Source organism: Gracilinanus agilis, chromosome 2 (genome assembly GCF_016433145.1).
Source record: "Gracilinanus agilis isolate LMUSP501 chromosome 2, AgileGrace, whole genome shotgun sequence".
Taxonomy (NCBI): Eukaryota; Metazoa; Chordata; class Mammalia; order Didelphimorphia; family Didelphidae; genus Gracilinanus; species Gracilinanus agilis.
This window is the reverse complement of record NC_058131.1, coordinates 702,592,107-702,607,152: the sequence shown is the minus strand read 5'-3', so window position 1 is coordinate 702,607,152 and position 15,046 is coordinate 702,592,107. Positions and strand designations below refer to the sequence as shown.

The 15,046-nt window shown below is 36.5% G+C and overlaps 1 protein-coding gene across 1 annotated transcript in view; it reads right to left on the bottom strand.

Moving 5' to 3' along the window:
• The window catches only part of CTNNA3 (catenin alpha 3), a 2,010,564-nt gene that overhangs the window by 234,049 nt on the left and 1,761,469 nt on the right, over positions 1–15,046 (bottom strand). Inside the window, exon 13 of the mRNA XM_044660319.1 lies at positions 7,411–7,503. Within this exon, the coding sequence (XP_044516254.1) occupies positions 7,411–7,503 (93 nt within the window). The remainder of the gene's footprint in view (positions 1–7,410; positions 7,504–15,046) is intronic.

Sequence of the window (15,046 nt, the reverse complement as noted above, 5' to 3'; positions counted from 1 at the left end):
ACCTAATCCAGGCAATATATCATACTATGAGGTTTAAAGTTGCTAAGGAGTAAACTTCTCCACTAACACACCTGAACATAGAGACTATGTGTGTGTGTGTGTATATCTTCCTTGGTTCCCTGATTTGTAATATATATATGTATATAATTTTTACTCCCTAATTCAGCATTATGATGTGTGGTTCCAATTTTAGCAACCCCATCTTTAACCAGGTGGTTTCTTCTGAACGTGATTGGATCATTGCAGTCTTCAATTCAAGGATCCCTCCAACCCCAAATGCAGCTCAGCATCCCTGCCTGGTGCCAGCTTCTTTCCCTCTGGGAATATAGTGATGAAGTAGTCTTTTTTGTCCTCCTGGAGCATATATGTATATACGTATGCATTTTTAAATGCTTTGAAAATAATAAGAAAATGTAAAATTTTAGCCAATCTGTTTTTTTTTAAAGAGAGAAGGATATCAAAGAAATAAAATGAACAATTGCACAAGGTGAAATCCCAAATGAAAAGATAAAAATAAAGTGCCTATTATGCAAATGAATTTGCCATTAAAAAATAAAATTCCAAACTAATAGAGTAATATGTAAATAAGATATAAAATACCCAGGTGAAAAGAACAGTGATTAGAGATCTTAAATAATCTGATATAAAACAAGGAAAATGACCTGATTCTAATGAAGAATGAAAAAACAAAACAAAACAAACAGAAACAAGCTTCTTTGAAAAGAATTACATAAAAATTAAATCTTTTCTTAAAGGGTAATACTTATACTATGCAAATTACATTTGATATAGAACACATGCTACCTAAATTTTTTATGAAACAAATTTGTAGGTCTAATGCATGAATCAGAGAAGGGTAAAGTAAAGAACCATAAAATTATACCATTAATGGATACACACACACATACATACAAAATCAAATGTAATAATATAACAATGATAAAATAATAATGTTAAAAATTACTATAACAATTCATCGCTCAAATTATTCATTATCGTCATTTGAGATTTATATCGAGGATTCTAGGTAGCTTAATTTAACTTTAGGAAAATTGTTTCATAATTAATCATATTCTTAAATATCTTCGAACCCCTCATGATGCCAAAATCTGAATACATCTTTCACACAGAAGAACTATTTTTCTTTAACATGTACAAATATATGAACAGGAAAGTGCATACACAGTGTATCTGTGTTTTTATTCTAAAAATGTTATAACTATATGCAATAAAAAATGTAAGTTATCAAAATTCATATGGGAGTAAACAAAAGATATCCCTTCTCTGATACTATTTGACAAGGTTCTTGAAAAATAGTGAGAGAAGACAAGAAAAATAAATTAAATAAATACAAACCAAGCATATAGACTTGCAAATTATTTACTTGGAAAATCTTAGTGAATCAATGGAAAGACTAATTTAGATAATAAATAGTTTTAGTAGAGGAAATCAAAATAAAACAGCAGTATCTCTTTATAAATATAAATATAATAAATGTAAAATGGCATAAGAAATAAATAGCATTAAAAATAAAGTTCTAGGGGTGGAGACAAGATGATAGAGTACAATCAAGGAAAGTTCAAAGCAATCTGAGAATCCTCTCCAACCAACCTTAAAATAACATTTCAAAACACTATGGAGAGAAAGAACCAACAAAGAGACAGAGTGAAACAATTTTCCCGAAGACAACAGCTTGAAATATATGCAGTGAGGTTCTAGTTCACTGTGGTGAAAGCTCAATCTCTAGCAAGGTCCCACCAAGGAATACTGGCACAAGCTATCTCACCCCACATCTACTATTTCAGTTCCTGGATCTCTGCCCATGTCAATGTTGAGACCCTGAGACTTTGCCCTAGTCAATAGCAATTCAACACCACATACACCTTTTAAAGTTCTAAGAACAAGACTGTTGGCAGGTGCATAGCTGGTATAAGTTTAAGGGGAAGCCCAGATCCCTTGCCCAAGCCTGCAATGATATCCTGAATCTCAGTACAAAGCAGTTCACAATATTCCTGGTCTGTATTAGCCTAGCATTAGGCCCAGAGCCCTTACCCAAGGTCAATGTTAGGTAACAAGCCCCAGGGCAAGGCAACCTTCAGAGCTCTTGACATGTGCAAGTTCAGAGTAAAGCCTAAAACCCCTTCTCAAGCCTGAGGCTAGACCCAGAGCCCCAGCACAGGGTAGCTCCAAGTATTCTGAGCAGTCCTAGGGAGTGATTGAATTGGCAGTATAAAGTGGCTTTCAGAGCTCCTAGCCCACACAGGAAGTTCTGAAACTTACTCAAATCCAGAAACAGAGCAAAGAGTAATAATAAAGAAAAATTGCAGGTTTAAGGGAATATCCCCTCTTCCCTGAGAAAAGAGTCCAACTTTAAAATGAAAGTAAGAGCCAATAAAAAGGCAGAGGAAATAAACAAACATTAAACAACAACAACAAAAAACTAACCATAGAAAATGTTTATGGAGATAAGAAGAAGATGCAGATTTAGAAAGTGACAATGTGAACAAAGCTCCTATATCTTCTAAAAACATAACTTTAAATAAAAATATGAATTAGTCTTAGACTCTAGGACAGCTAAAAAAAGGATATCCAAAATCAATTAAGAGGGGCAGAGGAAAAATGGACAAGAGAAATGAAAGAACTGCAAAGCAGTTTGGACCAAAAGGAAAAAGAGCAATATAAATCAAATGAAAAAAAAAATAGTTTCTTAAAAAGTAGAATTGACCAAATGGCACAGGAAGTTCATGGGAGAAAATTATTCCTCAAATATTAGAATTGGGCATCTAGAAGCTAATAACTTCAGGAGACATAAAGAAACCACCAAACAAGAGAAAAAGAAGGAAAAAATGAAAATACCAAATATCTCATTGATAAAGCAACTGACTTAAAAAATCATTCTGAGAGAGACACTTTAAAGATTAATACTAGCATGATGAAAAAAAAAGCCTAAACAGAATATTACAAGAAATTATCAAAGAAAAGTGTTCTTATATTCTTGAGTAAGAGGGTAAAATAGAAATGGAAATAATCCACTGATTGCCTCCTGAAATAAATCCCCAATTGGCAATTCCCAGGAATATGATAGTTAAATTCCTTCAAGCCAAGGAGAAAATATTTAAGCAGTCAGAAATTAACAATACAAATACCATGGAGCTAAAGTCAGGATTACAGAGGAGTCAGCAGCCTCCACATTAAAGTATTGGAAGGCTACAAAAAGAACCAAGCTTATAACCAAGAATCACCTCCCCGGTAAAACTGAGTATATTCTTTCAGAGGAAAAAATTTTAATATGATTTCTAAGCATTCCTGATGAAAAGACCAGACCTAAATAAAAAATTTGATGGCTAAATTCAAGACTCAAGAGGAGCATATGAAGGTTAACAAGAAAGAGAAAACTTAAGGAATTCAAGAAGGTCAACCTGTTTATTCCTATATGGAAATTCATAATTCTTTTATAAATCAGGATTAGAACAGTTAGAATGAATATAGAGAGACAGAAGGAGGGAAAGTAAGCTAATTATGATGATATGATATGCAGAAAAAAGGGTGAAAAAGAGTATTGTACTTAGAGAAAAGGGAAGGGAAAGATGGAATGGTAATTTATCTCATTTAGAGAGGCACAGAAAACTATTAAAGTGGAGGGGGATATGAGGGTGATGATAGGCAATGCTCAGAAAGAGAATTACAACCATACTTATCCAGCTAGAAAATCTTCTTTTATTCTAAAGAGAAGCAGGAGGAGAATAAAGCAAGGAGGGATTGGTAAAAGGGAGAGGAAACTGAAGAGGTTTTTAAAAGCAAAACACCTGTGAGGAAAGACAGTGAAAAGGAAACAATCAGGATCAAAGGGGAAAATAAGATAGGAGGGAACAGAGTTCTTCATCTTCACTTTGAATATGATGAACTCACTCATAAAATGGAAGTGGAAAGGAAAGTGGATTAAAAGCTAGAATCCTATGATATTTGTTTATAAAAAAAAATACTTCAGGCAGGTAGACACGCAGTAAGGGACTAGAGCTGAAATTATAATGCATTATCTGATGTAAAAAGAATAGGAGTAGCAATCATGACATCAGACAAAGCTAAAGCAAAAAAAAAAAGATATAATTAAAAGGGATAAGGAAGGAAATTACATATTGCTAAAAGGCACTATTGGCAATAAAGTAATATCAATACTAAACATATATACACCAAATTATATAATTTCCAAATTTTTTAAAGAGAAATTAAATGAGTTTTCAGGAGGAAATAGAAAATGAATTAATACTAAAGAGAAACCTCAACCTCCCCCTTCAAGATGTAGTTAAAATGAAAAAAACAAACAAAAAAAAACAAAAAAAAAATAAACAAGAAGTGAAGGAATTGAAGGAAATTTTAGAAAATTTAGGAATAACGTATCTCTAGAGAAAATTGAATGAGAATAGGAAGGAATATAACTTCTTTTCAGCAGCACAAGATATCCACACAAAAACTGGTAGGGCATTAAAAACTTCACAACCAACTGCAAAAAAAAATAATAATCCTTCTCAGATAACAGTGTAATAAAATTATAATCAACAAGAATCTATGAAAAGACAAATAAAAAATTGGAAACTAAATAATCTAAAGATACAAAAGAAGTGTGTCAAAGAACAAATTATAGAAACAGTAGATAATTTCATTAAGAAGAATGACTCAGGTTACAACATTTCAAAATTCATGGGATACAATCAAAGCAGTACTTATAGGAAAATTTGTATCTCTAAATGCTTACAACAATAAAATAGAGAAGAATCTGATCTATGAATTGGACATACAATTAAGAAAGGGTTATAGAGGGCACATATCCTTTTGGAATTCATTTGGGAAATGGTATAAGATATTATTCTAAATCTGATTTCTATAAAATATCTTTCCAGTTTGTCAAATAGAAATATTTACTCAAATAGTTGGTTCCTTTTCACTAAAACTTCTGTTTTTCTCCTTTGGTTCAATTGATCTCACATTCATTAATTTAAATAATCACATTGGAGAAATGCAAAGGTATGTGAGTTTAAAAATCCGGCAAAGAAGAAAATGCAAAAAATTTTTGTTATCGTAGTTATTGTTGTTTTACTGGATAATTTCTCTTTATTCATGGATATGAAAGTTATTGGAGGAATTCCAAATGTAGAGCAATGTTCTTATGGGTGTGCATTTATTTATCAGTATTTGCTGTATGAGTCTGGCTGAATGACTACTTGAAACAAAATACTCTCATGAGGTAACATAAAACAAAGACTGCACTCAAAATAATGTGTTTAAGTCTTTCCTGGTTAAAAAATAAATATTTAAATTACATCAATTCCAGGAGGGGGATCAAAGATTGGAGTCAATGTCACCAGGTAGAAACATTTTTTGAACCCCACACTCTTTCTATCTCTGCATGTGTCTTATCAACACTAATAGTCACCTTTTCTAAAGCCCCGAAGGTTTGCTTTAAATACCCTAAAGATTTTATCTAAATCTCACCATATGTCTGAGAAATGTGGAGGTCTTATTATCACTCATTATATATGAGGTAGCAAAGTCTCAGAGAGGAAAGAGGAATCTCCAAGACCCTGTGACTAACAACTGACAGAGGCCACATTTGAACCCAGTTCTCTGCTGACTTCAAGTTCAAGGAAGTTTATGTTCCAAGGAGATTTCCTCAGCAATGTGGTACAGTGAGAAAAAATAATATGTATGAAAACAGAAGACTTTAATACGAATTATAGCTCTATTATTTACCAGCTACATGATCTTGGGCAAGTCACCTTCATTGCTAGCCTCTAGCACTGTGCCTTGCTAACACTAAGTAGCAAATATATCTTTGGAAGAAGCAAAGTATCTGCATCTGTAAAATGGGTATGCATATATTCAAAATATGTGGTTCTACAATGTTGTTAACTCTGAATGGGTCACTTTACTTCCTTGAAGCTCAGTATTATTATTTATTAAATAAGGAGATTGGACTAGATGACCTCTGAGATCTTTTTCCAGATCCACCTCATAATAATCTTTGGATTTAAAGATTATTGTAGAACTCCTTCCTGCCCTATGTTTCATGATAAAACATAAATTCCTCACCTTAACATCAAATCACTTCAACCGTATGTTTTCAAACTATCTTTTCAAAATTATTTCATTGCAATGTTAACACTATTTACATTTCAAATTACACAATACTTATTAAATGTTTTACATTCCAAACAAACTTGCCAGCTTGCTGGTATACAACATACTCATAGTCTTCCACTTCTGCAACTTTGCCTATAGATTGAAGCTCAGCTCCACTTCTTGGGTGGAGAGTACTGTCCCTGGGTCCTTCCAGATTCCATGTACAGTGGGTTCAACTGAATTGCCAGTGCTGTGGTTACAGGCACAAAATCAAGAGTCCCTGCCCTGGAAGAGTTTATTTTCTAGGAGGTGAAAACAACATAAAGAAGGGACAACCAAGATAACAAACATGGTGAATGGAGCCCTATGACTTTGTTTCCTGAATTACTGTTCTCTTAACAATCAGAAGCTCAATTGGTAATATATATTATGTTATATAATATATATATACATATATATATATACACACACACATATATATTCTATTTAGTAGTAGAGATTTGAATGCAACAGACAAGCATGAATGTGGCTAGAGAGCCTTTAATGAATGTATGCTAATTAATCAACATTAATCCAATACATGAGCAGGAATTGCTACTATTGTTCACTTCTCTTGTTATTCTAATATTCAATTTGTTTGCTTTTACATCATTTATCTAGACAGCATGTTCTATCACTCATTCTCTCATAATTTTTGAGGGACCAAAATTATAACATCCTGATGAGCACATAGTAGGCATGGAATAAAAAGACACATAGAGACCCAATCTCAAGGTTGATTAAATAAACTCAAAAATCCATTTGCCATTCTGAAGTTGAGTGGGAGATAAGGAGACTGAGAGGTGTTGCTTTCATCCCAAGAGATATTTTTTCTGTGTCATCTAGAACATATTTATGAGTTCATCTGGTTTGGCTTGCCTACTCTAAACAAACAAGCACATAATTCAATTTTATATTCCCTTATAGTCCTACAAAGAATGAAAGGAAATTTGAGTGATTCACTGATTCACCCAAAAGAACTTCCCTATGAGGTTTAGAGATAAACACAAAGGAATAAAGCATTATTTACTCTTTTCCTGCTCCTTACTCCTAACTGGAGAGGTGAGAGAATACATAATAACTTCATGGGGTATTCAAAAATCATAACTCTTTTTTGTTGTTTTGTCGTTTTGTCTTTATTTTTCTCCCAATGCTGTGTAAGACAACAGCCATGTCTATTCATGTTCCTATGAGTTCCCTGGCTTCACAATACCAGCACAACTGAGGCTTTCATCCCTTTTCAAGGGCACCTACCCGATCTGTCTTCCCTTCTGTCTGAATGCTTGTATGACTGCGAACATCATGGTCTTCTTCCAGATCTGAAATATCTTCCAGCTCCTCAGGAGTCTAGAAAGAGAAAATATCACAATTTAGAAATGAACCTCTCATATGATGCATAGCTTCTAAAGGATTACTAAACCCCAAAGGCTGAAGATGAGAGATAACAAAGGTGGAAATGGAAGAGAAAGGCATTTATTTAATTAATCACGATTTATGGAACTAATAAGAAGGTTACAAGTAATGACAAATATAAAATTTCACTTCTAAGAAAATTAGAATCAATTCTCATAAAATTTGTAAGTAGTTGGTTTAAAATAGTGATGGGCAAAGTATGGCCCATGGGCCAGATGCAGCCCCCTGAAATGTTCTATCCAGCCTTGGGACATTATTCCTAATCTGACAAATACAATGAGTTGGATACATGCAATGAAACTTTGAAAGAGTTGCCTTAGAAATAGACTGACAGATGAGCATTTCCTTTCCTTTGGCCCCCTCTTTAAAAAGTTTTCCCATTACTGGTATAAAACTTTAAAGTACAAATAATATTTTAATGCTGGCTAGACCAAGAATACTTAATGTTTTTGTTTGTTTATTTTTTATTGATATACCTTTCATCAATAAAGTTTGGAAATGACACTGTAGCTGAATCATTCATCCATTCCCTAATAGATAGGTGGGTACTTAGATGGTATACACTCTGTCTCTGGATCTCTCCATCCAAGAAGAAAAAAGAGAGAACTTGCAGCATCTTATTTTCAGGGGGGTAGTGGCCTTCATTTCATGAGACACCAGGGACAAAAGATACAAAGAGGTAAACAGGATTCAAATTTTGGCTCTACCAATTTTGATCTCTACTTCAGTTTCCTCATTTTGAAAGATGTATAGATAGCTCTATATCAGTGATGGTGAACCTTTCAGAGGGGCAGGTGATGTAAAAAAAATCCTTAGGCACCTATGGAGAGGATGAGGGGAGCAGCCCCAATCCATGTCCCTCTGACTTTCTAGTAGAACTCTGGGGAACTCTGTGCTTGGGCAAAAGTGCGTATGCCCACAGAGAGGGCTATAAGTGTCCCCTTTGGCACATGTGCCATAGGTTTGCCACCATGGATCTAGATAATTTTTTCTTTAGTTTATTTTGGCTCTGGGTATGTAACCCTAAGATTTTATTTATTTATACCATGTCCCCATTTTTATATACTCAAATTCCATAGTAAATTAGTTCTAGAACATGGTTCTTTCTAATTCTAGGCATTTGCTCAGATAAAATGCAAAAATCCCAGACTCTCAGTGCTAAAAGGAACCTCAACAGATATTGAAGCCAACCCAAACCTGAGCAAAGATTTCCTCCATAACATCTTTGTCAAGTAATCATTCATCCTTTGCTTAAAGACTTCCTTCCTTTGAGAGGGAACATCCTATTTTCCTAGATCATTCATTTTACCTGAGATAATTCTAATAGATAGGAATGTTTTGCTTAAATGGAATCAAAATTTCTCTCTCCATCCCCATATTTATTTACAGATACTATGAATGTCCTTAATTAGAATATATCTTATTTCTCTCCCCCTGTGAATGAAAAGAATATTATTTGTAACAATTCAATTGTTAAAAGTTTTTTTTAATGTATGCATTATTGAAATAGTCATTCAACAACATTTATTCATCACATACTGTGTCTGACTACACTGTGTATTTTGAATGCAAAGAAACGCAGTAATGATAATAACAGTAATGACTAATAAAAAGTACAGTAACAGCAGCAGCAACAAGGACAAAAAGAAAAAGAAAATGAAAAGAAGAATTTTTAATTAAAACTTTTCCCCCCACTGAAGGAGCCTAACGAAGGTGAGAACATGGTTTTATAGTAAATACATAGAAAGTTGGGGCAGCTGGGTGGCTCAGTGGATTGAGAGCCAGGCCTAGAGACTGGAGGTCCTAGGTTCAAGTCCGGCCTCAGATACTTCCAGCTGTGTGACCTTGGGCAAGTCACTTGACCCCTATTGCCCACCCTTACCACTCCTGGGCCAAGGACGGTCCCTAGCCCGGATGAAAAAGGAGGAGGGTTGGGCGTGGGGCTAGCAACCCCACCCTGTAAAAACTACATCTGCTAAAGAAACTGCAACCTAAAGTAGGGGCAGCTGGGCTAGCTCAGTGGATTGAGAGCCAGGCCTAGAGATGAAAGGTCCTAGGTTCAAACCCAGGCTCAGACACTTCCCAGCTGGGTGACCCTGAGCGACTGTGTGACCCATTGCCTACGGGTTGTGGCCCTATGCTCCTAGAATGGAGTCCCAGGATAAAAAAAAAACAAAAAATAAAAAAAAAAACATAGAAAGTTAGTAAAATAGAATGGAAGGAATCAGCAGATGTGGGTACATGCTTCACATCATAATCCTTTTATATTAAGCCCTGAGCTACCTTCCTAATAAACACACAAGTAATAGGGACCTATTTGAAATGACCAAAGAGGTTTCCAAAGTCCTTAGGTATTATGTCTTTTATGCCAACAAGTAAAAATGTATGATAACTTGGTATAGACTTTGCTCATTAAACCTACTCAAGCTTCCTAGGAGGCTTGCCCTGTATACTGGGCCCTCAGCTTGTTTTTGCCACTGTCTCAAGCTTTTCCCTGGTTCCCTGATGACCAACATAGGAAAGCTAACTTGTGATCATTGCCAAAATAACAACCCAATTTCCAAACCACTAATGTTCTCTCATATCTTTTATCTCATGGACCTTTAAGCATTGTTCCCCTTGTACTTGGACTGACTCCCCTGCTGTAGTGGGATCTTTTATATTTTTTTAAGATGACTCTTATCTGATATTAATTTCACCATTCCTCTGAGACCTCCAGCATGCTGAGGAATTTTCATCTCTTTCTGTTCTCTCCTTAGTTCTTCTTTGCCAGAACTGTCAGTTGACAGGATCATAGTGCAATTTATTTGCTCTTCACCAGAATTAATGGGATGAGTTCCCTACTTTGGAACTTCGACCCAATTGGATATTTCATCATTAGTCATTCTATGGTTTCTCTCTGCAGTATTCTCAAGGCATCACCTTTCAAATTTCCCTCCCCAATACATCATCAGTCTCTATAACAACTGAATAATATAACTCCATTTTATTCCCTCTATATCATCTTATAATTTCCCCATGGATAGTTATCATGTCATTCTACTGTGATCTGTTTCTTATAAACCTCAGCTGTTTATCACTTACTACCACCACCCAAATTCACTGGAAAATAACTCATTACTAATTTGAATGTTTTGTTGAAGTCAAAAAGTAGAAGTTATTCTACAGAAACCAAGAATCCAATGACTCAGTACAATGCATTATTTTGATGGTAAAAGAGAGATCATATCATGCCATACTGCAAGAAACTCTGCAGAGTTCATAGAGGACTGGATTTTAAGATGGGAAAGACCTAGTTTAAGTCTTGTCCTTGAAATGCTCTAGATGAGTGATCCTGTAAATTGCTATGTGTCATGGATCTGAAAACCTTTTTCCTATAGAATTATAGCTATAAATCTGAAAAGGCCACCCAGTTCAAGTCCCTTGTTTTCAAAGATGAAAAAAATCAGGTCACAGAGGATTTAGAAACTAACTGGATATGAGGTGAAAGAATGAGAAGACCAGGACCGTGAGCCTAGATAACTCTGAGAGAGAGGTAGTATCCTTGATAGTAAAAGGAAAGCTAAAAAGAGGTGAGAGTCCAGTGATTAGATAATGAGTTCAGTTTTGGATGTGTGGAGAGTAAGATGTCAACAAGACATCCAGTTTGACATTTTTAGTAGACACCTGGAAATACTAGACTAAAGCTTTAGGGTTTGGACAAATAGATCTGGGAATCATGCTCTCAGAAAAGATAATGGAATCCATTGGGGGCATTTGAGGTCATCAAGCAAAATTATGTAAAGGGAGAAGGTATAGGGACCTGGGCAGAGTCTTCCAGGGCATAGACCACCTCCTTTGGCACCTCTAGGAACACAGGGCTCAGAGGTGGGATGTTTTTGTAAGTTTGTGTGCCCAATTCTAAAGATGGGATAGGAGAGCACAGCCATGCAAATAAAAGTTTCTACAACTGTCCCTCTTACCTGATGTGAATAGATAGGGTAGTTGGGAGCATTAGCTTTAGCATCAAGAAATTGGTAGTCTTGTATTTGGGAAGCACTATAAGATGACAGGGGTCTGTAGCAATCAAATCTCCCTAATCCTTTGGTCTATGGAGGAACACACCCACAAATAGGCTTGACTGGAAGGGAGGGGCAGGATCTTTTCAAAGTGCTCCTTCACTTCCCCATTCCACTAGGCAGTTGGAAAGCTAACTTGATATCTTCCAGCCAAGATGGTAAGTGGAGAAAGGCAAACTCCTTATAATTATATGCTTCTCTGTATTATTCCCCACAGGATAGAATAGGTGAAACTTGATTTTTAAAGCAGCTCACTAGCTCAGAGATTAGGACCAACTACAGAGCCACCAGTAAGAGAAACTTGACTTGTGGAAGTTGTGAGTATATCCCCCAAGATATATATCTAGACTTGGGGTCAGCAACCTTTTTGGCCGTGAGAGCCATGAATGCCAAATTTTTTAAAATGTAATTTCGTGAGAGCTGTACAGTGCTCACAGTGCACACTCCTGTAACAGTGCATGCTCCTGTAACAGCACCTGGAAAAAAATTGACTTTATGGCTCCTGCAGAAAGAGCCATATGTTGCCGACCTCTGATCTAGACACTGTTCCTTGATGTTATGGGTTTAATGATGGGTGGGAATGGGAAGGATGAAAAATGGATAAGGATTGATAAAGTTAGGGAAGCCCTCAAACAGTTATGTCAAAACAGCCCCTCCCCCCAAAGTGGGTAAGGTATTTTGAATGGCTGATCTGCTCTCTAACCCTATAAATATTCTTCTTCTATATCAAGATAGCTAAACTATGGTAGACTGTAATATAGTTGAATGTCTAACCAAAGTAAAACAGCTTGACAGTCAGGTACTGAATGGTTCATCTCAGAGTCATCCAGATTATCCCTCTGCTCAGATTCAAGACCCAAAAACCCAAGACCAACCCAGGACTCCAGCCCAGCAAGCCGGGTGGCCTGCCTTCTTATACCAGGGCTCCAACTGCCTTTAACTTCCCCCTCTTTTTGAGTTCTGGGGGACACTATGGAATTCCATGATGTAGCCTGACCCTCCCTCTGCAGCTTGAACCCCTCCCAGCAATATGTATCTCTCAGTAGGGGCATCCTAGACTCAGGCATGCTTACCAGTTATGGAACCATAAATCAGTCAGTATCCAAGAAACTCCTTTTGCTGTCAGGGGCTTTCCCATGCATCATTTCCATATCTCTAGTGTTGTGAGGATTACTTAGGTATTAGTTTATATATAGTTAATGTGGACCTAAAGGAAGCGCTGGAGAATTCCACATGGAATGAGGAAGCAGGAAGTTGCTTGCACTCTCTGAGAAGGACTCCATGGTGGGAGTAACTGATTCCCTGGGAGACATCAGAGCTTGTGGAGTTGTACCCTGATTCCCTGGGATCCTGGAGTGTGGTGAAGGTTGGAAGCAGAGGACATCTATCCTGCACAATAGCACTGAGTAGGGAGTGATCTGCAATCTGGTGGACAACTTGCAGGCTCCTCTCCCTACTGGGCTGCTTTGGACTATCAGTTCTGAAAGAGTTGGTTCCTGGTATCCTAAAAACATCTCTGGACTCTACTGTGAGGATTCCCACTCCAGTCCTATTATTGTCTGGGCCCTGCCTGGCTTAGGTCTTAGTTTAGTGTAGTCAAGTCCTTGCCCTGTCCCTGTGGTTTGCCCTTAGCTTTTAAGTGTAGTAAACCCTATTCCCATCCTTAATCTTAGTTTGTCCTTGATTAAATGTGTTGCCTTAACTGATAAACTCCTGCCTTTTCTTTGCTGATTACCATAGGCCTAGTCTTGGTGCTTCAGAGTGGCAGTTGGACCTAACAGCCAATTCAGTAACAGATATCCCTTCGCTGTTAAACTTTAGTCTCCCTACTTGTGGGCCCCTTCCTGTCCTTCCTGTCTCTCTCACCCCAGTGTGAACCCACAAATAATAATAGTTAACATCCCTCCAATCCTTCATTACACTAGTGCCTAGCTAGCTAGCACTGTGTCTGACTGATGCCAAATATTTAATAAATGCTTGGTGAATAACTTATTATTAGTGATAACAACAGTCCTACTGATCAGACCAAAGGGATATTATAGGAAATTACTATGAAAACTCAAAATTCTCTTTTTGTTTTTGTTCTACTCATCTTGAAATTATATTATTGGATTTGTACTGGGTGTGGACATATCTGTGGACAAGTTGTTTGCTCTAGTATCTATCAATAAATATTTATTAAGCACTCTGTGATTCTGTGCTAGGCACTAGGTTAGAGTCAGAAGAGAATGTGAAGTTCTAAAGAGCAGAAAATATTTTGCTTTTTCTTTGTATTTAAAGATGTAGCATAATAATAATGATCAATATTAACAATAATGATGATGCTAAAAAAGACCAAGAGATAGGGAACTCCTAGATGGGGAGACTTCTTTGACCAGAGCAAGTTAATACTTTCTCTACCATTTAGAATCTTAAGGTGATTCCTGATTTTCTAAAGTGAAGTGACTTGCTCAGAGTCACATAGTCACATGTTGATGGGGCAAAAAAATGAATTTAGAACTTTCTGGTTGTGACACTTCTGACCAGTACACCACTCTGTCTTCAACAACAACAACAAATTGATGATGAGTAACATTTATCTAATGATATGTTTTGCAAAGTGTCTCATTTGATTCTTACACCTACCAGCTGAGCTAGTTGTTATTATGTTATTCAGTTTAGGGTAGCTGATTATACAGCAGATGGAATGCTGGGCCTGGAAGACGAGTTCAAATACAACCTCAGATATCTATTACCCTTTTGACTCTGGGCATGTCAGTATACTTCTGCCTGACTCAGTTTCCTCAGTTGTTGGATGGAGATAATGATGACTTACCTCCTTGGGTTTTGGGGAGGACTAAATGAGGTAACATTCATAAAAAAAGCTTAGTACAGAGCCTGAAACATACTATAAAATTTCATTCCTTTATTCCCCTTTATGAATGAGAAAATAGAAACAATATCTTATGTGTAGCAGGTACTTATTTACTATTTGTTGGATTGGATGGGAATAAGTAGTATGGAACAAGAAAGAAATAACTGCCCCCTTTGCTTTGACTTCTGTTGAAGAGGAAGGCAAATATGAATAATGATCCCCAAACTTTCAACATAGTTTTTGCTATTTTACCACAGCTAACGCTGCAAAAACCCAACAACTTACTAAGAAAGTAGGGTCAAAAGATGTTGGTAGTATACACATACATAAAAAGGAAGCAAATGGGTTGTTCTGGGAATGGGGAAAGGCAGTGTATTTGTATTGCTTGTCTTGAAAAGAGCTCAAAGCTCTCTGCAGACAGACTTTATCTTATTTCTCCTTTCTCCTCTCCTGGTGAGACAAACAGAGGAGAAAGGGATTATCATAAGAAACATTCCCTGCCAGGGACTTTATACATGCCTGAAGGTGGAAAGCCAAACAAAAGCTTTGGCATGGCCTGCTGATT